At 42.7% G+C, this 24,777-nt stretch overlaps 1 protein-coding gene across 1 annotated transcript in view; it reads left to right on the forward strand.

The window, feature by feature from the left end:
- Positions 1 to 24,777, forward strand: part of LOC115649374 (collagen alpha-1(XIX) chain-like) — a 54,606-nt gene that overhangs the window by 12,393 nt on the left and 17,436 nt on the right. Inside the window, exons 6-13 of the mRNA XM_030558322.1 lie at positions 62 to 115; positions 4,894 to 4,938; positions 6,712 to 6,756; positions 6,858 to 6,920; positions 9,688 to 9,723; positions 9,887 to 9,931; positions 21,423 to 21,593; positions 22,744 to 22,810. Of these exons, the coding sequence (XP_030414182.1) occupies positions 62 to 115; positions 4,894 to 4,938; positions 6,712 to 6,756; positions 6,858 to 6,920; positions 9,688 to 9,723; positions 9,887 to 9,931; positions 21,423 to 21,593; positions 22,744 to 22,810 (526 nt within the window). The remainder of the gene's footprint in view (positions 1 to 61; positions 116 to 4,893; positions 4,939 to 6,711; positions 6,757 to 6,857; positions 6,921 to 9,687; positions 9,724 to 9,886; positions 9,932 to 21,422; positions 21,594 to 22,743; positions 22,811 to 24,777) is intronic.

Genomic DNA, 24,777 nt, shown 5'->3' on the forward strand with positions numbered 1-24,777 from the left:
CAATTTTTATGTCATTCAGAATGCAGAATTATTAATCTAAGCAACACTTTAAAAAAAACAGGGAGAACCAGGTCCAATGGGACTACCTGGACTAGAGGGATTTCCAGGAGAAAAGGTAAGTCTTTATTCAAGAAAAATATCCTCTCTTCTTTTCCATTGGTGTTGTTGCTTCTTTTATATATCTACAGTGTTTATTGGCAGGGAAATATTTCCTTCATTTAAAAGGCTGTTCACTTGTTGATGGTGTCTATCTGAAGCAGAATGTTTCATGAAAGATTGGATCTGCATATGTAGAAATGTTGCATGCCTACTGTATTTTCATTTTCTGTTTAAATCTAGGTCTAAATAATACAATTCAATCAATGTAAAATTCCATTTTTTTTCAGGAATAACAAGTTGTGTGTAATCAGACTTCCATCCATTACCAGTCAGTCATTCTATTCCATTATTATTAGAGCAGCCACTTCGATTTTACTAAACAAGCTACTTCCTTGATTAATGCTGATTAGAAGTGCAAAGCACTCCTTAGCAGAAGACACAAACCCTTTGATATGCCCCTAGATATATTCACTTGTTTTCATTCCCCTTGACCAAACATCATCTTCCTCATCTAATGTAGTTATGCTGTCTATTATAAATGCATTTCTGAGGCAAAGATCGCACCTGACAGTGCTATAGTCTAGTACTGTAACCCTCAGACTGACTGCATGCATGACTTCTACAAAGAAGGCTAGTTTAAATGAGACTAAAAATCTAGGTAAGCAAAGTGGACCAAATCCAGAGAGATGCTGAGCACCTGAAACTTCCAGTGGGCCCAGTCCTGCTCCCAATGAAGCTAAGGCAACTCTCTTGCCTTGTAGGATTTGACCTGCTATTTTTAAATATGTGGATTGTAATCATTTTTGTTTTGCACTTCTTGTGTTATAATGAGTCTGTATCATAGAATCACAGAATGTTAGGGTTAGAAGGGACCTCAGGAGGTCATCTAGTCCAATCCCCTGCTCAAAGCAGGACCAATCCCCAACTAAATCATCCCAGCCAGGGCTTTGTCAAGCCGGGCCTTAAAAAGCTCTAAGGATGGAGATTCCAGCACCTCCCTAGGTAACCGATTTCAGTGCTTCACCACCCTCCTAGTGAAATAGTGTTACCTAATATCCAACCTACACCTCCTCCACTGCAACTTGAGACCATTGTTTCTTGTTTTGTCATCTGCTACCACTGAGAACAGTCTACATCCATCCCCTTTGGAATCCCCTTTCAGGTAGTTGAAAGCAGCTATCAAATCCCGCCTCATTCTTCTCTTCTGCAGACTAAGCAATCCCAGTTCCCTCAACCTCTCCTCATAAGTCATGTGCTCCAGCCCCCTAATCATTTTTTTCCCTCTGCTGGACTCTTTCCAATCTTTCACGTCCCTCGATCTTCTGGCAATGCCCCTACTTATACAGCTCAAAATGCTATTAGTCTTCTTGGCAACAAGGGCACACTGTTGACTCATATCCACCTTCTCATCCACTGTAACCACTAGGTCCTTTTCTACAGAATGCTGCCTAGCCAGTCAGTCCCTAGTCTGCAGCAGTGCATTGGACTCTGCACTTGTCCTTTTTGAACCTCATCAGATTTCTTTTGGCCCAATTCTCTAATTTGTCTAGGTCCCTCTGTATCCTATCCCTATCCTCCAGCATATCTACCACTCCTCTCAGTTTAGTGTCATCTGCAAACTTCCCTGGAGGGCAGTCTGCACCATCCTCCAGATCATTAATGAATCATTATGTACAACGATAATCATAATCAATCATTATGTAACCCCTTCTTGAGAACATCTGACCCCCAAGCATGGTAGAGTCCACTTGCTCCTCCTTCTGGCTTTGTGTCCCAGTTTAGGACCAATGAGCACTGGGTTCTCTGGAATTCATGGGCTGATGGCAGGTCTCAGCCCTTAACTTGCTAGTCACTGAAGCTAAACTGCATTCTCAGTACACAGTGTATCCAGCTAGTGGCCTGGTGAATAACTTCTAATGCAATGCTTGTGACTTCTAGGACTTTACAAATTAAAAGCAACTGTAGACCAACCAAGTTTAAAAAGGAATAAACACATTATTAAAAGAAAGGATATGATTAATTTAGAAAACAGGAATTAGGTGAACGGAAAAGGCAAGGAAACTGATTAATGAATGAACAGATTAAATCCTACAACCACAATCAGACTCTTCCTGAAATAAAGATATTCTTCTAATAAGCTAATACAGTCAAAATCCCACATAGACTATACAAATAAATAGGTGTGATCCCAGAGTCGCCCTGCAGGTCCCAGTGGCTAGTGTGAGCTCTGTAGGGCTGACGAAACAGAGGTAAGTTGTGCAGTGACATAATCATGTGGAGGATGCAGGCTGACTACGCTTATGTGCAGTGTGGTGTTGTCATAACATTTTTTTCCCAGATCTGGACCTTAGCTCCAAAATAGGGTATAGCATGAAAACCTCCAAGCTCAGTTACCAGCTTGGACCTGATAACGCTGCCACCAGCCAGGGATTCTATACAGTGCCTAGCTCACTGTGGTCTCCCCCAAAACCTTCCCTGGGGGGACCCCCAGACTCAGATTCCTTGAGTCTCACAACAAAGGGGAATAAAACCATTTCCCTTCCCCCTCCTCCCCTCCAGGTGTTCCCTCCCTGGGTTCCCAGAGAGAGATACAGAAGCAAGCTCTGTGAATTTAAACAGAGGGACTCCACCTTCCCTGTTTCCAGTCCTGGAAACACAAGTACCAAGAGAGCTACATCTCTCTTCCCCCCTCACCAGAGGGTAGCAAAGTCAGGCTTAGTAACTCTAACACAAAGAGATTTTCCCCCTGACTTCTTCCTCCCACCAATTCCCTGGTGAGCTGCAGACTCAATTCCCTGGAGTCCCCACTAAAGAAAAACTCCAACAGGTCTTAAAAGAAAGCTTTATATCGAAAAGAAAGAAAAAGACATTAAAAATAGTCTCTGTATAACGGTGAAAATATACAGGGTCAATGCTTAAAAGAAAGATGAATAAACAGCCTTATCCAAAAAGAATCCAATTCAAAACACTCCAGCAACTACCACATGAAATACAAAAAAAAACAATATAAACCTATTGTCTTACTAGCTTGTATTACACCTTGGAAACAGAAGATTTAAAAGGCAAGGAGATAGAAAAATCACTCTCAGAGCCGAGAGGATGAGGACACAAGACAAAGAACAAGAACTCACACCCAAAAACTTCCCCTCCACCCGAGATTTGAAAAAATTTGTTTCCCTGATTGGTCCTCTGAGTTCAGGTGTTTTAGGTTACTCCTTTTCCAGGTGAAAGAGACATTAACCCTTAGCTATCTTTTTTATGACACGGTGTCACCCACCCCTTTGATTCCAGGTGAGTTTTTCAATTGGCTCGTGCACCTACAAACCAGGGCTTTCCTTACACCTGTGATCCTTTTCTATCTAGGTGATGTATCCCCAACTATCATTGTTAAAGATCAAGGCAGATCCCTTATTGGGTGGAACTGATCCCAGGTGGCTTCAGCCCCGGCTTTCCCTTGTTTTACATGGCAAAGGAGGCCTAATGAGTGAGGCTGACAAACAATCTTCTCCCTCTGAAGTCTTCTTTCCCTCTTTGGTTTTGCGTGGTTATTGATTGGGTGGAAGAAGTGGCTTTGTTTCACAGACACCTAGGGAAGATGGAACATCCTCTGGGAAACTGAGTGTTTCCTCTTGGCCAGGCCCTTGTGGCTGATAGGAAACTGGAGGTTTTTTGCTTCTCTCTATGGAGAGCAACCCAGGACGTCTGTCTCACACCTGTGCTAGCAGCCAGTACCCAACCACTGACTCCCATCCCTTGAGCACAGTGCCTGTTCCATGAGCAGACCCAAATGGCAGAGGCTGCCCCATCCATGAAGTGGTTGTAGCCTGCCAGGTGGCTGCCCAGGCATTTCAGTCAGGTCTCTAGCCCGGTGAATCCTCTTCTCTGTCCCAATCCCTGGTGCTGGTTGTGATCTCGTGCACATGCTAAGACAAGCTGTTTCAGTTGCTGCAGTCTCAGTGTCTGCACTAATCTCCATCTGTGAGAGCTCCTGGGAGCCTGCCTTTCTGAAGCCCCCAAATGGCAAGAGGCTACAATGTATTTTATCTGTTGTCTGCACAAATGAAAATGCCCAAAAGACATTGAGATTTACCGCCTAGTTTCAATGTCAGTCTTCTACTGTAGTATGTTGTTCGTGCATTTTTGATCTGAGGGTCTCAAAACTCATTAAGACAATTAATTTGGTCACCAGTACCTTGTAATGTAGTTGTGTTACTTATTATCATCAACCCTATTTTATATATGTTGAAACTGAGGCACCCTGAATCAAAGAAAAAATCTAAAGTAAAGGCAGTAGTAGAACTAAGAACTCCTAATGTTCTTAGACTCCCTTCCTGTGTAATAGCAGGACCCTGCATAAAGCTACAATGTTGGTATTAGTGCCAACTATTTTAAGGTGACATGGAAGGAAAAGATGGTTGTACAATACTGAATTATACTTTGTTAATTATGGTCACTGCCATGAGTATAAATGAAGGTTATTTGGAGATCTACATGTTGGTCAGATACTTGACCCCGGTCCATTTTAAAGCATTTTTAACATTAACTATCACCTGAATATCTCTTTAATTGAACATAAGGGCAAATACACATGACATTACAGACAGGGAACTAAAACAGAAAAGGTTATGTGACTTACTCAATGCCAAAAAGAGTCAATGGCAGAACTAAATATAAGAATTCAAACAATCCTGCCTCTCCCATTCTATTCAGATCTTCAGATTAACTAATACTGTTTGAAGATTCTGTGTCCTTATTTGTTGGAAATATTACAATGCTGTGGTATCTTTTCCTTAGGGAGATCAGGGACCTGCTGGTTCACCAGGAGCACCAGGGTTAACAGTGAGTATGTTCATGAAAGAAACAGCTTATTTCTTGGGAAAAGTTGAAAAAAATGCCAAAGCATAAAAGATGCTCATCCACACTACTCATTACTATTTGTGGAGTAATGTTTGCTAGAAATTTTATAGACATGTATCAAGACGAAGCAACTTTTTTCCCAGTTGGGGATACTAAATATCTCTTTGTATTTTATGCTGTTTTCTGAGTAAGAGTTTTAGAGAAGCTCATACTAAGAAGCTGAAAAAAACTCCAGAGCCCCCACTCGCATAAAGCTAATCCTTCGTTCCTGATGCATCCAAAACTTCTACAGCAGTCAGTAGGTCAGATCCTCAACTGGTGTAAATCACCATAGCTCTGTTGGTTTTGTTTCAAAAAGTACAGTTAGAATAAAAGAAAGTTATGTCCATTATATATTTCCTGTATTTATCAAATATCTGAAGGGAAAATATTTCTGGGGTTTTTTTTGTTTGCTTCTTGTGATATACAAGCTGTTCATGTCATTCTTTTAAACTTCGGAAATACCTTCTTCAACATGCCCCTTCTTTATATGGTAAGTGGTAGGGGTGAAAGGAAGAACATGTGTGGTATTAACTGTTTCAGCTAAGGCCGGGTATCAGAACTCTTTGCTGTAGATACAGAGTTAGTACAGGTCTAATCATGTGTTAGGAACTGATGACAAGATGGAATTGAAAGTTAGATGAGTTGGAGGGTATGATAAGTTAGGCTTCTTAGCTTAAGCAGATGATGTCCTACAACGGACGGACACATTTAAATTGATGATACTCTTCACTACCTTGGAAAATGGGTGTAGTCAACTTGGACTTACAATAAATACCAAGAGGAGGAAGTGGTTTCATTTTGGAACGTGGACAATAGATAAAGTGTTGAAATGCAGCAGAGGGGTTGTATAACAAGTAGAATCTTATGTGTACCTAAGAATCTCAATCAGTGCCAACAGTTGCATCAAGGATGAGTTTAAAAGGGGATGTGCCTTGGCCACAAGTGCTGCACAGAAACTGGTGAAATCATGGACTGAAAAAAACATTACATTTGGTACCAAAATGAAAATTTATTAGACTAGTGTATTGACAGTATTACTCTATGGGCTGAAAGCAGCTGCCTTAAATGAAACAGACATCAGAATGCTGGAGGCAGTAAAGATGAGAGTTCTTTGAAAGGTGGCAGCTATAAAGTGGAATGATTTAAACATATAGTCAGGAGAGTAGGTTATGAAATCAGGGTAAGAGATTAGCCCACAACTGAAAAGATTATGAGGGTGGGGACACTGCAGAAGGAAAACAGATGATAGGATGCCAAAGAAAGATCATCCAAACACAACCAGTGTCTGTAAAATCTGAAGGCTGACCACCAACTAGATAGTGGGACATCGTGTGCAGGGACATGAGCAGGCTGGGTGTAATGGAACAACAAGTCATGGACAGGAAGGAATGGAGATTCTGTATTGCTCCCATGTCTGCATAGATTCTCTGGGATGAAAATAAAATGACTTGCAGAGTGATTTCACTTGGCTAAACTAAGCAGTATTTATTTTTGGACAAGGAATTGGATAATATGAACAAAAATAAACGACTGTGTTTAAAGCATTTCTTACAAAATGCTTCTGAAAGATCTCTGAAAGCATTTAGTGAAGTGTTCATTACATGAACATTTTGACAAAATAAGCATAATATTTTCTGTTTCATTTAAAGGAAATTGATATTTTAGATCTGTTTATTTAGATTTTAAATGTTTCTCTTTGGTCTCCCTCCACAGGGAAAGACTGGATCTCCAGGACCACCGGGAATGCCAGGGGAACCAGTAAGTGCATGTTTGAACTCTGGCTTATTATGTTGCCATTCCTACATATTAAATATAAAGTGGAAGATTTTATATATTTGTGTGTGTTCTTCGCATTTAAGGGTGAAAGAGGCCCTGTAGGAGACATCGGCTTTCCAGGGCCAGATGGGCAATCTGGAATACCAGTAAGTAGTTAATCACATACCTAGTGTCTCTGATAAGCATAGGCTAGTGGTGACTAACCCCTCCTGGCTGGCTGCACTGCTGTGACTATACTCTACTTTTAGTACACTAGCTCAAATATGTCTGCTTGAGTTTGGAATCACGCACCCAGCTCCAAGTGTAGACACACCTTTCATGTGCTACACTCAGCCTTGTCAGAGATTACAAAATAAATAGATTTGACCCTGATAATATATGGATAGGTAACCTCAAATGAACATCTGGCTCTGTAGAACCAGGCATTGGTCATGCAAGTCCAAGTTCATGCTGGATGAAGGTTGGGATTGTCATGGGTAGTTATGTTGTTGAATATGCCCTGAGGGCCCTTTGAATCCTATTGACAAAAATGATCCTCTACAGGTTTTTTTGGAGTAGGGATGTTAATCCAAGAATTTATAGAGTCTATAAAAGATGGCCTGCCCAAATTCCTAACTTCAGATGAGTAAAGAAATGTTTAATTCATAACTCTGTCATAACTCCTCTACAGGCTGCCAGTGCAACATAGCAGCTGACGCATTCTGCTCCCTGAGAGGTAGTTGTGAAGTGGTCAAGATACTGTTGCAGTTCACTATACTCTTCAGCGGCAGATTTTCAAAAGAACCCTGCACCTCCCATTTAATCTCCTAAATGAAGAGATCAAATTTTCAAAAGGTGTCTTTACCAGTATTTGCGATTGTACTGAATGGGAATTAGTGTGTGTCGATCAACTTTGAAAATCTGACCCTGCTGCCTCAAATTCATTTAATTAGTAATAATAATAATAGTTATTTCTATTCTGGTAGTACCCAAGGGTCTCAGACAGGACCAGAAACCCATCCTGCTAGCTTCATCCTCTGGACACCGTAAAGATGGGTCACTATGCACAGTATTTAACTGTCTTGGAGCAGTGACCTGTCCTTCTGTTTTTCAGTAAAGTACAATCACACAAGTGACTCTTTCTAAATAATAAATAAATAGCAATAGTTGTAATGTTATATGGAGTTAAAGGTGCTTAGGAGTAACAAAAAAGTCAGTTTTGCCAAGGCCAAACATTTAAAAAATCATGAGCTAGCCCCCCCAAAATGTTGAGATGGGCTTAAAAACATGAATTTTAATATATATATACATGCTTTGTGGTTTTTGAGTCTTGGGGTTCACTTGGGTCTTATTATTTTCTTATAATTGCTTGACTCTAGGAGCTGTGCTCCTAAGAAAACCACCAGATATCACAAGACTTTCAATAAAATTGCAAGAGTTAGCAACACTGTACAGTAGTTTTATGTAACATATTAATCTAATAATACCGTTGTCACCCATGGCTAATGCTGCATTTGTGCTCACGAGTCCAGGAACAGACAGAGTGAGAAGTACAGGTTCATTGAACATCTCTTTAAACTCTACAAATTCAGCCCTGAAGTAAAAAACCTCTAATAACAATATTTAAATTGCAGTCTAATGGGGGGGAGGTAATTGTAAAAAGTAAGTGTGTGTGTGTGTGTGTGTGTGTGTGTGTGTGTGTGTGTGTGTGTGTGTGGGGTTAGGGTTACATTTTCTTACTTTAACTTAGAAACAGATTTTATTCCTCTTGGCATTGCATTCAATACAAATATAGATGGATGAGCTGACCTCCCTGTTATTTGAGCTAAGCTCTGATTCAGAATCTTTATTAGTGGTAAGGTTGGTAGAAAGAATACGACTGGATTTTGAGAGCCTAGGCTGAGTCTGATGGGCTGGCATTTACAACTAAGAATATCATTTTTTAAATAGGGTGATGTGGAAGTAAGTGAGCAAGGTTATAGAAACTGTATAGAACCTATACTTATTCTCCTTTACTTTCTTCCACGCCAAATTTACTCAATTTAAAAGCTGGTGTGAAAATCTACTTTTGTTAATGCAGCCCCAAAGCTGTAGTAGTGATTGCCATTGCCACTACCGTGCTCCACTGGGGATAAAATTTAGGAGATCTCCAGAAAGAGAGAGAGATCTATTACTCATCTCCCTCAGCCTGATCCCTTTCCCTGCCTCAGTCAATTTACTGTATGAGCAGTGCATAGTCCTCCTGGAATTCCATTTACAATGTGCAAGGGAAATGCTGTCCATGTGCATACTCCTCAAATTCTTCCTTCTCAGCAGAACCACATTGGTTCTGCTGCATCTGGGGCCCCCTGTGACTGTGTGGAGAGGGGTCTGGATTTATCAGAAACGCAAGTCAAAAATTTCTGCATTATTTAGATCGATGGGCACTTAGGCTGGTTTATAGCTTTACCTTCAACTTCCCTTTTCATCTGTTCCCTGAAATGTTGCATCAATTAAGGGCCAATAGCTACAATAAGAGAAATGTGTGCCATATTTTAGTGAATGTGTAGCATTGGGAACATGCTCATTCAGTTCCATATCCATAGAACCTACTCTGACTTGCCGAATTCCAAATTCAGTTGTCTTTCAAAATTGCATCATCATAGAATAACATGCTAAGATGTTATTTTACCTATGTCCTCCTCAACTCCAATCTAGCATGTTGTAGCTGTGCAGTTTAAGCTCAAACTTACTTGTTTGTCACATCTTCCAGCTCTTTACACTTGACTTCAGCCATCATCAAAACACAAACCTCTGACTCAGCTATTTATCTTTCAAAATATTTATTAATGCCGTCACAGATCACAAGGTTTTCCTTGCCTGTTCCTTATTTTTTAACGTACGTATTTACCTGCGGTTATAGTAAATTGTTAAAACATAGTTTTCTCTTTATAGGGAATAAATGGAAAAGATGGATTGCCAGGACCTCAGGTAGGAAAACATAATTTGCAATGTTAATATATTTCATATTTCACATTTCACAGATAATGTAACTGTTAGACCTAGACAATTACTTTCAGCTATGTTAATAAATGAATGTATAATCAAGTTGTTAAGCAAGATATTTTACACTTTCAAAAACATTTATTTTCAGGGTCTGATGGGAAGAGCAGGTGACAGAGGTCCCAAAGGAGAACGTGTAAGTCTTGGTGTAATAATCCTTTCTAGTATATACCATTATTTAACTTTGCTTTTTAGAGAACATCCAGATGTCTGTCTAGTATACTTTTAAATCTTCGAGACAAAAGCAGCAAAAAGTTTTTGTGAGAACTCCATTAAGTGTCGGCTTTTAGGTCTTGAGAAGCTCAGGGCTAGAGCCCCCTGCCCCGAGTTGGGGGACTAGAATTTTAAAGGGAAAAATCAGCATTTGTGAAGAGAAAAGGTTTGTAACATTTTTTTCCTAGCAAAGATGGCCTTGACAATATAAATCAATCACTAGGGTGAAAAGGAACAAGCAGTGAAGCTCTACTGCAGCAATAGGCAGCTGAGGCAGCAATAAAGATTCCCCCCTCCACTCCCCAGGACCCTGGCATGCACGTATGTTTTATATAAAATGATTCAGTTAAGTTTGAGTCAGGAAGTCAAGAAATCATCTCAGTTAGGCAGCCCCCGTAGCAATGTGATTATGGGGCCCAGGAATCAGTTATATTTGGGGGAGGTGCAAAAAATTATTTTGCAGGCTTACCCAAAAATGCTAGTTCTGGCTCTGTCTCCATCAGCAGTTTTCCACCGTTAATATATCTGTTCCTCAGAAGTAAAGCCCCGCAATTCAAATGTAACATCATCAACAACACATTTTAGTTGGAGAATCAGAAAATCCTGTCCCTAGGGTGGCAACAGTGAACTGCAGCCACTGGGAGCTGCGGGGAGGCTGTGCCTGCAAACAGTCAATGTCAGCTAAATGTCTCGCGGCCCACAATCAGATTACCCTGGTGGGCTGCATGTGGCCCATGAGCCAAAGGCTGCCCACCACTGCCCTATGGTAACTTGTGAGGAGGAACTCAAGATTATAGTGTGGAGCAAGAATGAAGTTTTTATCATTATTAAAATAATTTCTACCTGTGTGGATTAATGTTTTGCAATTTTCTATTCCCGCCTTTAAAAATAAAGGACCCAAATGAAACTTATGAGCCATCTTCTTATTAAGCATTCCACTACCTTAAGTGTTATATTACTATATCTTGACCTTTACGATATTCTTTAATTTTGTTGACTCTCCATGCAATTAGTATCCATTGAGATAAAGATAAAGGAAAGGCCACCCATACAAAGTTTCGACACTAAAACATACATTGGATACCCTTACAACTTTTCTGATTCTTTGAAAGTGTCAACCAGTTCTAGCAGTACTCAAATATAATTGGTGGGATGCTGAGCAGTGTGGCTGTCCCAGAAGCAACTTCTCTTCACCATTCTGCACAGTAGATGTTCCTGTGCTCCCTGCATTCTGCTACTAAGGAGTAAGATGCTAAAAAGGGGTAGGAGAGGGGGTCATGGCCCTTGCTCCTCTCTCCACCAGAGTTGGACTCTGGCACTAGGGGGAAAAATCAGTTGCATCCTAGTGGATGGAATAATTGTATACCTTTGACCTCAAAAAAGCAATTATGCCTGCCTCTGCTGCTCTTCTTGGAGCACAACTTACCACTGTGTGGAAGAGCTGTACTTAAAACATTCATTCACTTTTTAAAGATAATGATGGTTCCAGTGGTACTTGCCATTTTAATTATAAAGAATCTCTCACAATCTTGTAAAACAGAAGGACCATGAATGCACCCACTGTATTACTGTGTTTAGAGAATGAGGATGAAATTAGCCTCCTCTCTCGGAATCACTTTTTCAAATTCTGCAGTTGTTCTGCAAACACTAGTCCCATTGATGTCAACTGAAGATTTGCATGGGGAACAATTGCAGAATGTAAAATAGAAGTCTGCATTGCAGATAAGAGATCCGCAGTGCCAATTGGAGAGGAGAAATTTAGTTGGAGTTAGGTATTAAAGCCCTGCTCCTGTTAGAGAGATTGTAATGATAACAGAAAATAGCACAAGTCAGTCCATTCTTGCAACAGTGATTATACTGCCTCCCTTGATTTCTTTCATTCCTAGCCCCAATATACCTTTTCAGGTTGAGAGCAGCTGTAATGATTATAAAATAAGAGACACATCAATCCTTGAAGTGCAGAATGAAAAGGAGAAAATGTTTATAGTGTTGATGATTTCATATCTAAGTCTTTGTAGAGTCCAGTTTCAGAAGGAATGGGACCAAGGTGGGTGCATGCAGGCTGAGATAACTGTACACACACCTCAGGTGATTAGACACTGCAATGATAGGTACTTTACACATGGCATACAACTTGAGATGGCACTGGATTCCATTTGGGGCGCATCTACCATGTATTCAAATCCTAATAACTAAGTCACTTCATTTGGCTCTGTCATTTGATTTACCTCATGCACCCAGACTAGAGCCATATTGGCATCCTGTGAAATAAAGAGCTAGTTTAAAAAAAAAAAAAGAAACGCTATTTCAGGACTTCAGTTATTTTTGGATGTTATGTTATTGGTAGAAATTCAGAATCACTTTTTTTATTAAGTTAGAATATGTCCAATATAGTATTTTTAAATTGCTATGGTGGTATTAAAATATTTTAGACTCCCAGAAGTGCTTCTATCAGAGCAACTGTGCCCTGCAATAGAATCTTTGTCAAAGAGAAATCAGCATTTCTAAATTTTTTGGTGAAAAATTATCCATGCTTAAACTACTAAATTCTAGACCAGTAAAATGGTAATTATACGTACATTTGTGTTATTGAAACTCTTAAATCAGGCTTCTTGTAAATCTACTTTATCTCAGGTTGCTATTTTGTTCATAGTCTAGTTTGAATTCATAATAACGGCAAAGCAGAATTGGGTCTGTTGAAGTTTCTTCCGGGCCCGACTTCAATCTGAAAAAGAGAAATCATATTGATGATTATTCTACTTCCCGTTTTCAGTATTATACTCACTCCAGAACAGGATTTTCTCATCAGTCTCATTTTAGAATGCTTCTCTGACATTCAGTTTGCCAAGGAAAGACTAGTACATGTGGTCTGATCCTTCAGTCCTTATTCAAGCAGAACTCCCATTAGAATCAGGAAGGAAGGAGCCCATTTTATGAAACATGTAGATCTATATCTGGGGATGACATCAGGATCTTTCCCCTACAATGGATTTTTCAAGATGCTCCAGTCGTTTCCTGTATGCTTTAGGAAGTCTGCAGGAGAGAAACCCATGCCTATAAATCTTAGATGCTTCATACCTGGAGAAGGCACTTTTAGTCTCCACTGTCTGCAGAGCTCGTAAACTGCATCAGCACTGGGCTTCTTCAGCCACACCCTTCAAAGCAGGCAGCATCCTTTTCCTAGTCCCTTCCCCCCTTATAAGTTCCACAATGACTGAGACTAGGATTGCACTGGAACCTTCATTGCATTTATTATTTATTAGTGGTATTAATGTAGCATCTGGGCAGCTAGTCATGGACCTGGACCCCGTAGTTTTCTGCACGTTAAATCCTTGCACCCTTGCAAAGGTGAATTAGCTGAATCAACTATGTATGTGCAGCAAAGACTTCTTCTGATGTATTATATTTTTTTCATCCAAAAATATAATACGCATGCTCAGTAGACTTTTCCATGAGAACCTAAATGGTGGCAAATTAATGTGCTTCAGTAATACTGGCAGAGTAGCTCTCTAAAGAACATCATGTTAATGTATTCTCTGGATACATAACTAGAAGAGAATGTTATTGTGCCACTCTGATGTCTTGAATGTGCACTATTGTTAGCAGTTTGAGACAGGTTACATTGATATATTGGTTACTGGGCTGGCGATTCTTCTTTAAGTGTTCGCTCATGTTGATTCCATTCTAGGTGTGCACACGCCCATGTGCGCAACCATCAGAGATTTTTGCCTTAGTGGTACCCGTAGGGCTGGCTGTGGCGCCCTCTAGAGTGCCATGCTCGTGCTGCGGCATATCAGGCACTGCTGACCCACGCTCTCTCAGTTCCTTCTTGCTGCCCATGGTTGTCATTCAGAGCACCTCTCTTGCTTGACCAGAGCTAGCAGTTTTCTTCCCTTGAACTTCCTGCCTTCAGGCCTCTTGTACATACTTGATAGTGTTAAGTACTTCTTAAGTGTTAAATAGTTAGGGTCCCAGCGGGGACCTTTCCCCAAGGCGGGCCATGCCCTGGGCTCCTGAGTTTAAGCCCTGCTCAGACTGCAGCAGGCCTATGCCTGTGAGTGACCCCCATAACAGCTACCTTTAGTTCTTGGGGGAGTCACACATCAAGGAGCATTGCTGGATCTGCAAGAAATTTCGTCCTTGCACCAAAAGGAGCAGGATATTCACCTCAGGGATCTCCTGATGGAGTCTGCCCTCCGTCCGGCTTCTGAGCCTTTCACGCAGGCTGCACCAAGTGCCCCAGCCTTCTTGTGCAACCCGTCACTGGCACCTGGCTCTTCTCAGCACTGTTCATCATTGCTGGTACCAAAGAGAAGGCTAAAAATTGGTCTCCAGCACCGAGTAAGAAGGGCCAGGGGTCATCCAGCAAAGGACCTGGGCCTGCCTGCCAGCCTTCTCCAGAGCCGCGCAAGTGTGCCTCCATGACCAGGGTCCTTAGTCCCCTTAAAGGTCCACCATCAACTCCTGAGAGTGGTATGGGACCCACAACCTCACCTATACCATCATCATCCCAAGCCCAGGCACTGAGAGCACGCAGGTCTCCACCTGTTCCTATGATGTCTTCGGTGCTGCTGGAACAGGCTAAGGCTCCCTGAGAAGGCAAGCCTACGGTGAAGACCCCTGGCAGGGGAGCGCCACCGGTTGCCGGACAAGAAATGTCAATCTCCACTGCGTAGAGAATCCAGAGACAGGTCCCAATCTCATTGTTGGTCGCTCTGACTCTCCTCCCGTCTCCTTGGTGCTACTGTATCGCACGGGATCAACGCTCCCCATACTATGACCAACATCATTCACCATCTCAACGATCCCAATTGCTGGCACCATGGGAATGCTCCCCATTTTTTTCTGGTTTCCATGGCACCAGTCCTCCTGATGCTGATCTCCCTGGCACCAGGACCACACTCCCTGGTACAGTCACCAGTCAATTAAGCCTGGCCAGCGATCACCGGTAGCCACAACCAGTAAACAGACACAGGCATCGACAGCTCCTCCCTGGTTGCCATAAGTGGTTCCTCTGGCACAGAGGCTCAGTTCAGCCCATCGTCCCAGTCTCAGAGACAGGATTGGGCACCGGAGCCTGCTCCATCATCCACAGCACCACATTGGCAGCAAGGCCAGTGGCCAACACAGTTTCCATATTGGGGAGCATGTGGTATTCCAGTGATGATGATGCCCCCTTCGCATCGCTCCTCAGTAGCCACGTTCGAGCAGCAGTAGGCAGCCCCACCAGCTCCGGTCCTGGTACCAGAAGTCCATTCTGAGGTCGGAGTAGAGCACCCTGTACGCAACCCTAAACCAGTGGTGGCCAAGCCCTCAGTGCCTCCACCAGAGGCCAAGTCTTCCTCATCTTCCCCAGATGAGTTGGTCACAGGACCTTCCAGGGCTAGCCCCCCTGTATGACTTTAGGGAGCATCAAGCCTTTCTGCAGTGGGTGGCTGAGAAGTTGGGACTCCGGGTGCAAGAGATGACTGAGCAGGAAGATATCCTTTTCAATGTCCACTTGGCCTCCACGCCTGCCCGGATCGCCCTACCTGTAGACAACGGGATCCTTAAGATTGCCAAGTCACTGTAGCAGACCTCATCCCGCTCACCTCAAAATAGGCCAAGAAAAAATATTTTGTGCTGGCCAAAGGTTTTGAGTATCTTTATACCCACCCACCCCTGGGCTCGCTAGTTGTGTCTGCAGCCAACGAAAAGTATAAGCAGGTCCTCACTGCCTCCTCTCCCAAAAATAAAGAGGCTGAAAACCTCTATTTATTTGGCAGAAAAATTTATTCAACAGCCAGCCTACAATGCCAGGTGGCAAACCATCAGGCCCTGCTGGACTGATATAATTTTGATCTTTGAGACAGTCTTAAAGAATTCCAGGATTCCCTTCCTGAGGGTCAGGCTCAGGAGTTTGGCACCCTGGTAAAGGAAGGTACCATGGCAGCCAGATGTTCCCTGCAGATGGCATGGGATTCCGCAGCGAGGATTGTCGCCTCAGCTGTGGTCATGCAACTCAGCTTCTGGCTCCAGGTGATGGGCCTCTCCCAGGAGATGCAGGCCTCAATTCAGGACCTCCCTGTTGATGGAGTTGGGCTGTTCTCTGATCAGATGGATGAAAAGCTACATGGGTTGAAGGATCCTAAAGCTAACCTTCGCTCATTGAGCATGCATACCCCACAGTCTGCCAGAAAGCCATTCCGGCCTCCGCCACCGTCAAGGCCTTGGCAAGCCCATCAGGGATCTATAAGAAGAAGGGATGCTGGGTTTAGCCATTGCCGCCCTTCCTCCTCCCACTTGCCAGCCAAGGCCAGACCCACTAAGTTCCTGGGGGGGGGGGGACAAAAGCGATCATTTTGAGGTGCTCTCAGTAGGAATGCCCCAATCATCCAGATGGATCCTGCCCATCCTTTCCTCAACTGCCTTTCTCCCTACCGCTCGACCTGGTCACGGGTTAAATCAGACCACTGAGTCCTGGACATATTAGCTTGAGGCTATCCCCTGCAGTTTTTGGAAACCATTCCTTCCCGCTCCTTGCTTCCCCGTCTCTCTTCAGGGACCCCTCTCATGAACAACTCCTGGTTCAGAAGGTCAATAAGCTCCTGTAGTTGGGGGCTGTGGAGATGGTTCCTCAAGAAATGGAATGAAGAAGATTCTACTTCTGATACTTCCTAATCCCGAAGGCCAAAGGAGGCCTCATACCCGTCCTAGACCTGCATGGCCTCAACAAGTCTCTCAAGAAGTTGAAGTTCTGCATGGTCTCCCTGGCCTCCATTATCCCCTCTCTGGATCCAGGAGACTGGTATGCTGCTCCCAATTTAAAGGATGCTTACTTCCATGTCTCCATATTCCCAGGACACAGACATTTCCTGCATTTCATAGTGGCCTGGCGCTACTTCCAGTTCACAGCGCTACCCTTTGACCTGTCCTCGGCTCCCAGGGTGTTCATGAAATGCGTGATGCCGGTAGCAGCGTACCTCAGACATTCCTGGGTCCAGATCTTTCCGTCCCTTGACGAATGGCTCATCAAGGGCAGGCCTCCGGAGCAGGTGCAAAGAAGCCTCGATCTGATGCATTCCAGCTGCAGCAATCTGGGCCTGTTAAACATAGGAAAGTCCATGTTAACGCTGGTCCAGCGCTTAGAGTTTATCCGAGTGGATCTCGACACCACGCGAGCCAGGGCCTTCCTTCTGGAAGCACGCTTTCAGGCCATGTCAGATCTCATTGCCCACATAAGGAAGCACCCGATCATCATGCTGCATGCGCATACATGATCAATCAAGCCCTGCTTCATCTGCAACCCCTGCAGACGTGTCTGGCAATGGTTTACGTTCCCAGCAGGCGCTCCCTGGACAGAGTGGTCACAGTACAGAACCATGTCCTCTTGTCCATGGACTGGTGGCTAGCCCCAAATCAGTGTTGCAGGGAGTTCCCTTTGTGTCCCCATCACCGTTGCTCACCCTAGTTTTGGACGTGTCAGATCTGGGTTGGAGGGCCTAGCTGCGCGAGCTCAACACCCAGGGCTGCTGGCTGCAGCACAATATAGCCCTTCATATCAACGTCAGGGAGTCAAGGTGGTGCTCCTGGCCTGTCAGGCATTCTTGCCCCACCTGAGAGGCAAGAAGGTGCTGGTCCTCACGGACAATATGGCCGCAATGTATTCCATCAACGGGTAGGGCGGCACCAGGCCTTTCTGCCCTGTGTTGGGAGATGCTCAGCCTCTGGACCTTTTGTGTGCGGTATGCCATCCATCTGGTGGCCACCCATCTACCTCCATGGTCGGGAATGCTGATGTATGCCCTTCTGCCAGTGCCGTTTATGCACTGGGTCCTGCTAAAGGTAAAGCAAGAAAGAGCATCTGTCATCCTCATAGCCCTGGCCTCGCCAGCACTGGTTCGGCATGCTGCTGAGTCTTTCGGTGACCAATCTGCTGCAGTTACATCTCTGGCTGGATCTGCTGTCCCAAAACCACAGCAATCTGCTGTACCTGAACCTGGCATTGCTGCACCTGACGGCGTGGCTGCTGCATAGCTAAGTACAGATGAGCAGGAGGGCTGCCACGTGTTCGTCCATTCATACATTCGCGCCACACTATGTGCTGACCCAGCAGCCTCAAGATGACACTGGCTTTGGCAGAGCAGTGCTACAAGCTGCATGATGGTGAATGCTGAACCCGTGTCCACTGATAATACTTGCACGTTACCTTTAATGGAATCGACATGAGCACGCACCCGAAGTAAAACGGTTACCTACCTTTCGTAACTGTTGTTCTTCGAGATGTATTGTTCATGTCCATTCCATTACCCGCCCTCCTGCCTCTCCGTCAGAGTTGTTGGCAAGAAGGAACTGAGAGGGTGTGGTCCGACAGCGCCTGATATACCAAAGCATGAGCACGGTACTCTAGACAGTACCACAGCTGGTCCTACAGTTACCACTAAGACAAAAATCTCTGACAGCTGCGCATGTGGGCATGCACACACCTAGAATGGAATGGACATGAGCAACACCTCTCAAATAACAACTGTTACAAAAGGCAGGTAACTGGTTTTTTTTAATTTAATATTTTATTTTATTTGCAGTTATAGCCTTTCCACAGTTTATGATGTCTGCACACTTAGCAATGACAATTTAAACCCCAGTCAGAAATTCATTATGATTTCAATTAATTCAGCAAAACATCACAAATCACAAGGGTCTTTATAGTGAAGCTCTAATTATAGTGATTAATAAGCTCTGACTCACTGGAAATCAGAGATTTGGAGGTCAAATGACTGATAAAAAGAGATCTCTAACTTCCTGCTGTACATCCTTCCCTTTCCCTGTGTCCTTTTTATCATGCAGTCTTTAAGGATCTGTGCTTACTCCTACAATGTACAGTTACAATTTTACTGTGAGTGAGTAATGCTTCAAATCTCTGTATAATTAACTAATACTTCATTGTATTGCATCCTATTAATCCAACTAATACACTTGTTTACTTTGCTCTTATTACTGTACATTCAGGATTTCATCCAAAAAAAAATTCTTTGTACTAGTCACTTCCAATTGTGTAACTTACCATTAATTTTAAGTGATGCAGCAAGGAGAGTCATTGACCCTTAAGGGCCATCATTTGTTCATGAGCAGTCCAAATTCATGACTTGCTGCATTCTGTTCCACAGCTTATGTTCAGCAGACTAATAACAAATATATTAAGTCATTTTTAAAGATTTAATTTCTTCATACAAAATAAATCAAGTGACATCTCAGCCAGGAACACACAAGGCCTGATTAAAACTGTTGCTGGCTGAAACATTGACCTTTGCTTTGTTTTGTTTGCAAGGAAGTAAATCATTAAAAACAACTTCTTCTATCTGCTATTATTTTGATGAACTGAAACTGTGGAACACACCAAGTCCAGAAAAACACATGCACTTAATTTCTCACAGTTTTACCATCAAGGTCAAATACCAAATCTGTTCAAATGTCAACTGTATTTCTTTTCTCTAATTTGTGCGTGGTATATTGAGTCTATATATTCCTTATTACAATATCATGAAAATGGCACATAAATATCCCATTGATTTATTATCACCTGACTCAGTAGAAACTGTGTTGATATGATATATTTCTTTCCCTTCCCTTTTTGTGTGCGCTAGAGCAGGAGTGGCCAAATTATGGCCTATGAGACAAATGCAGCCCACAGAGTTCTACAATGCATCATATTGCTACACTCAGTTTAATAGGGAGGCATGTCCCATTGAGAACACAAGTCAAATTCCAGTGCAGCTACCATTTGGGCACAGCTTTTAGGTACTTGCTGTACTGAATGCTAATTCGTATTCAGCTCCCCTTAACATTTCATTGAACTACTAAGGTTTAGCAACTTTTTTCTCTTTCTAATATAACTCCTGTTAGCCTATTTATATCTATATTGTGTCCCTTCTACCCTGTTTCATATGTTACACCATCTACAACGGTGGTAGGCAAACTTTTTGGCCTGAGGGCTACATTGAGGAATACAAATTGTATGGTAGGCCTTGAATGCTCACAAAATTGGGGTTGGGGTGTGGGAGGTGGTAGGGCTCTGGTTTGGGGATGCAGGCTCTGAGGTGGGGCTGGGGATGAGGAGTTTTGGGTGCAGGAGGGTGCTCTGGGCTGAGACTGAGGGATTCCGAGGGCGGGAGGGGGATTAGGGCTTGGGCAGGGGTGCAGGAAAGGGATGGGAGATTTGGGATGCAGGAGGGTGCTCCATGCTGGGATTTAGGAGTTTGGAGCATGGGGAGAGGCTCAGGGGGTGCAGGCTCTGAGCAGCATTTACCTCAAGCAGCTCCTGGAAGCAGTGGCATGTCCCTTTTCCAGCCCCTACGCATGGAGCGGCCCCCGACCCTTGGAGCGGGGACATGCGGCTGCTTCTGGGAGCTGCGCGGTGCGGCCCCCAACCCAGCACTCCAACTGGAGCACCGGAGGAAGGCCAAGCCACATGTTGCAGCCCCCGACCTGGGGTCATGGCAGGAGCTCTTGGGCCAGCTTAAAACAGCTCACGGGCTGTAGTTTGTCCATCCCTGCTTTACAACCTGCTGGTATTAGAGTCTGCTGTAAGTCTTCACTAGAGAAAGAGAGGGGAAGATTAGGCTTTCTGTGGTTCTAGTCATTTAATAGTTTGGCCTGATCCCATGTGACTTTAGGCAAGTCATTCAGTCTCTTGGATCCCCATCAAATGTGGATGATAGTCCTACCTCATTGATTATTGTGAGGATTAATTAGATTGTGAGGTGCTCAGATACTATGGCAGAGGGGAACATAAAAGTGTGATCGATTTGATAGAAAGAAAACTATTAGGCTCTTGATCGGGCATAACCACCCAAGAACTTTTAATTTTATTTTCATCTATTTTAGAGAGGGACCATGTTTTGAAACCCAGGAATGCTTGGTGTAATCGTTATGTATGGTCTTCTAGTTCATTCTTGTACATCAACATTTTCTTCAGGGGTACTGGAACCATTTGTATAGTAGGGGTGCTGAGAGCTGTTCAACCAAACTGTAAACTCTATATATGATGTAAACCACTTCAAGCCAGTGGGTACGGCAGCACCCCCAGCATCCCCACTTACAGCACCTATGATTTTCTTTGTCGTTAAATGTAAACATTACAACAGATGAAAAGAGAATATGGTCTCCTTTGTTTTTCAATGAAAACATCAGCTTCTGAATTATTTTCCAAATATGATTCCCTCTCCAAATGGACATTCAGTGTCATTCAGGAGAGAAGTTTCTTCCCAACATTCTTGATTGAGTTTTCACATTGTTGTTCTATATTAATCAATCAGTCTTCTCTATCAAGTATCAGAAGGGTAGCCGTGTTAGTCTGGATCTGTAAAAGCAGCAAAGAGTCCTGTGGCACCTTGTAGACTAACAGATGTATTCTTTATGCTTCTTATTTTGAATAGGGAGATCAAGGTATTCCAGGGGACAGAGGTCCACAAGGTGAAAGAGGAAAACCTGGCCTTCCAGGAGAAAAGGGGGTTATAGGACCTTCCGGACCACCAGGAGACAGGGGCTATCCAGGATCACCAGGTCATCAGGGTTCCCCAGGTTCCCCAGGTCCTCCAGGTCTTCCGGTAAGAAAGTAAAGTGCTTTGGTTGGTTGCTGGGGGAACCTAGAGAAGTAAACATTGTGCATTCTGGGGAGCAGAAATGAATCCATACTTATCCAGTACAATACATCACAAATACTAAAGTTACTTTGAGCTGTCTAATTGTTCAGTTATCAAATGAAAAAAAATCAGTGCAAGCAATCAAGCCATCATTTTTAATTTTCTTTTCTTTTTTTTGTTAGTGTTCTATACCTGAACTGTGGTAGTCTCTGTTAGACTGAAATTAGCTTAAGTTCAATTAATTAAATTTTGCTTTTGACAAATTGGATAGATGATTACTCTATACAATTAGTTTTATATATGAAGCTTTATAAAATAAAGACCTAAAATATAAGTGAAAGTATGTAAGAAAGAAACACATCCCAACCCTCTCCCCAGAAATTAGTACCTAAAAATAACACTAAATACTCCCTAACACTGCATTTCTTCATTCATACGCCTTCTGTTTTTTCCACACACACATCTTTGTGCTCTGAATATTTATTAACTTGGAAGACGCAATCATTCAGATAATGGATATTTCACCCTGCTGTGGTTTGAGTTATTGATCATATCAGCATTGATGATGCTACTTTAATACAAAAAACAAACAACAATAACAAGAATAGTCCCCAACCAAGATTGGTTCCTCATTTTGCTACATGCTACACAAACACAGAACAAGAGACAATCCCTCCCCCCAAGAATTGACAATCTAAATAGACAAGCAACATACAAAGGATTAGAATGATAAAACAACATTATTGGACATCTTTAGAAAGTCTCACAGATCTGATAGTGACAAATTTGTGCTAAAACATGACACAAAAACATGCTTATTTTAATGATATAATCTGAACATGTTGCTGCTTATTTCATAGGATCAGTAATTGTTCATAATATTATAGTGTACCTGCAATAAACAGCCTTTGCAGCTAATTAAACACCTTAACTTCTCTCAGTGTTTAATCTGCAGCAAAAGCTTTATGTGCTTTCCTTTGTATACTCAATGCAACTACACTATCCCTTGATTAAATTTATCTATTCAGCAGCATCAGACATGCTGCTTTCAGAATGTTCTGTTTCCACATTTGTAGATTACTGACGTGTGTCCCCTGTTGGTTTTTCCAATCAGGCTGGCACAGTTTCATTTGAAGAAATGAAAAAATACATCAAACAAGAGGTTCTTAGGGTTTTTGAAGGTAAGGAAATGAAATGTTGTACAACTAAATGTAAATCTTATCTTCTGTTCTAGATGTTTACTTCCATATAGTCTTTGTGTATCTTTTCTAAACAATTGTGCAAGGACATCCTTTCTGCTTGATTGATTATTTACACTTAGGTATAATAAAAGTGAAAGTCTATCTAGTAAAATCATATTCAAACAAATAACTGTTACTGCTTGTTCAAAAATCTGTTAACCAGAACGTGCAATACAGCTTAGCATTAAAAAACAGATTGTTCAAAATGTTAATAGTAATAGCAAAAGTAAAAAAATAAATAGTTGGAATGTGAAGGGCCTGATCCCACAGAGGTAAAATTCCCATTGTCTTCTTGCATTAACTGGACAACGTTTAGGACTGTGCAATTTTATTTCCAACTAATTCAGAAGCTCCCCATTAACTGTGTATTGATTTAAAAGGAAACAGTTCATATACGTTGTTAATGAAGCCACAGCTTCTCTTAAATTACATTAACTGCCATTAACTTTAAATCAAAAGCAGCTTCAAGAACAATGTAGCATATATTAAATTTAATTATTTCCCCTTGTATCTTAGATGGTAAAGGTATAGCTATTAAATGAAGGTTGTTAGTAATTATGGGTGGCTTTTAAATGAAGATATATGGTATTTACATTTTTATTCTTATTCTGCCATGCTCTGATACATAAACTGTGTTCTGTGTTTCCAGATTCTTACATCCTGCTAATTTCTCAGTTTCCCATTACTTGTACTTTTTGCCTTATATTGCTTATTTTTCTCACAAAAATTTCAATTGTGTCAGGGTACATCTCATTTACATCTCATTGGAAGACTTTCAATTATATGCTTTGATTGGTTCATTAAGGCCCAATTCCAGTCGTTCTGTATTTATTGTAGCCCTTTTTCTTAAGTAGTGGACCATTGTCCTACTTGTTTTTTCACTGTTAAAGATGGGTGAACTCATTTGGATAAAATAAAAATATGTAATTGCCCCAAAGATTAACCCAATATGCAAATATAGGCCAAACTGCAGCTGGGTTGAGGTTCACTTTAAAAAACAAAAAACAAACAAAAAACCCTATTTTTCATGTTATACACATCTATCCTTATTGTTTCTAGTCAGGGCTGGAAGCAGAAGCACCAAATAGCATGAATAGCTTTAACATTTCTGACCTAGCCCAAAGCCGGTAGGGAGGAACTCAAGAGTGCTAGGATTTTACATCAGTTTTGGGCAGTAGTGGCATAACTCTGAGGTCAATGAGCATGGCCAAAGCTGCAATCAGATTTTTCCGTGTCACTGCTCAGGCTCTGGAGCAGACCAGGGCATGGCTAGGTTCTCCTTTCCCTCCCTCAGACTGCATTGCGCGTCCCAGAGTGGTCAGCATCTCTCTCTATCTGGCCTTATCTACACTGCAGTTTTGTCACCAAAAGGCAGGTTTTGGCAACAGAAGAGTGCAGGTGTACACACTGCAATGCCACTTTTGGCAACAAAACTCTTGAGTTTCAGCGACAAAACCACCTTGACTAGAGGCATAAAGTTTTTTGTGGCAAACTTAAAGCGACAAAGCATTAGTGTAGACCAGGCCTGCACAACATACGGCTCGCAGGCCATATGCCCAGAGCTGCGGGCAGCCCAGAGCCCTTTGAATCCCGGCCGCAGCTGAGATTTAAAGGGCTCAGGGCTCCCCGCAGCTGGGGCAGCCCAGAGCCCTTTGATTCCCGTCTGCGGCTCCAGCGGCCGAGCTGGGGCTAGGATTTAAAGGACTCGGGCTCCCTTCATCGGCAGGACCTCTAGGCCCTTTAAATCCCTGCCCATCCCCGCAAAACTCTGGGTTCCCCCAGCCGCCGGAGCCCCAGCCCTTTAATTTGCCCCTAAGGGCTCCCAGCTACCTCTTCAGCTGGGAGCCCCTGGTTGATTTAAAATCAAGTATCACCTCTCCACCCCCAACCTTCCTTTTTGGCCCACA

This window comes from Gopherus evgoodei, chromosome 3 (assembly GCF_007399415.2).
Source record: "Gopherus evgoodei ecotype Sinaloan lineage chromosome 3, rGopEvg1_v1.p, whole genome shotgun sequence".
NCBI classification, from domain to species: domain Eukaryota; kingdom Metazoa; phylum Chordata; order Testudines; family Testudinidae; genus Gopherus; species Gopherus evgoodei.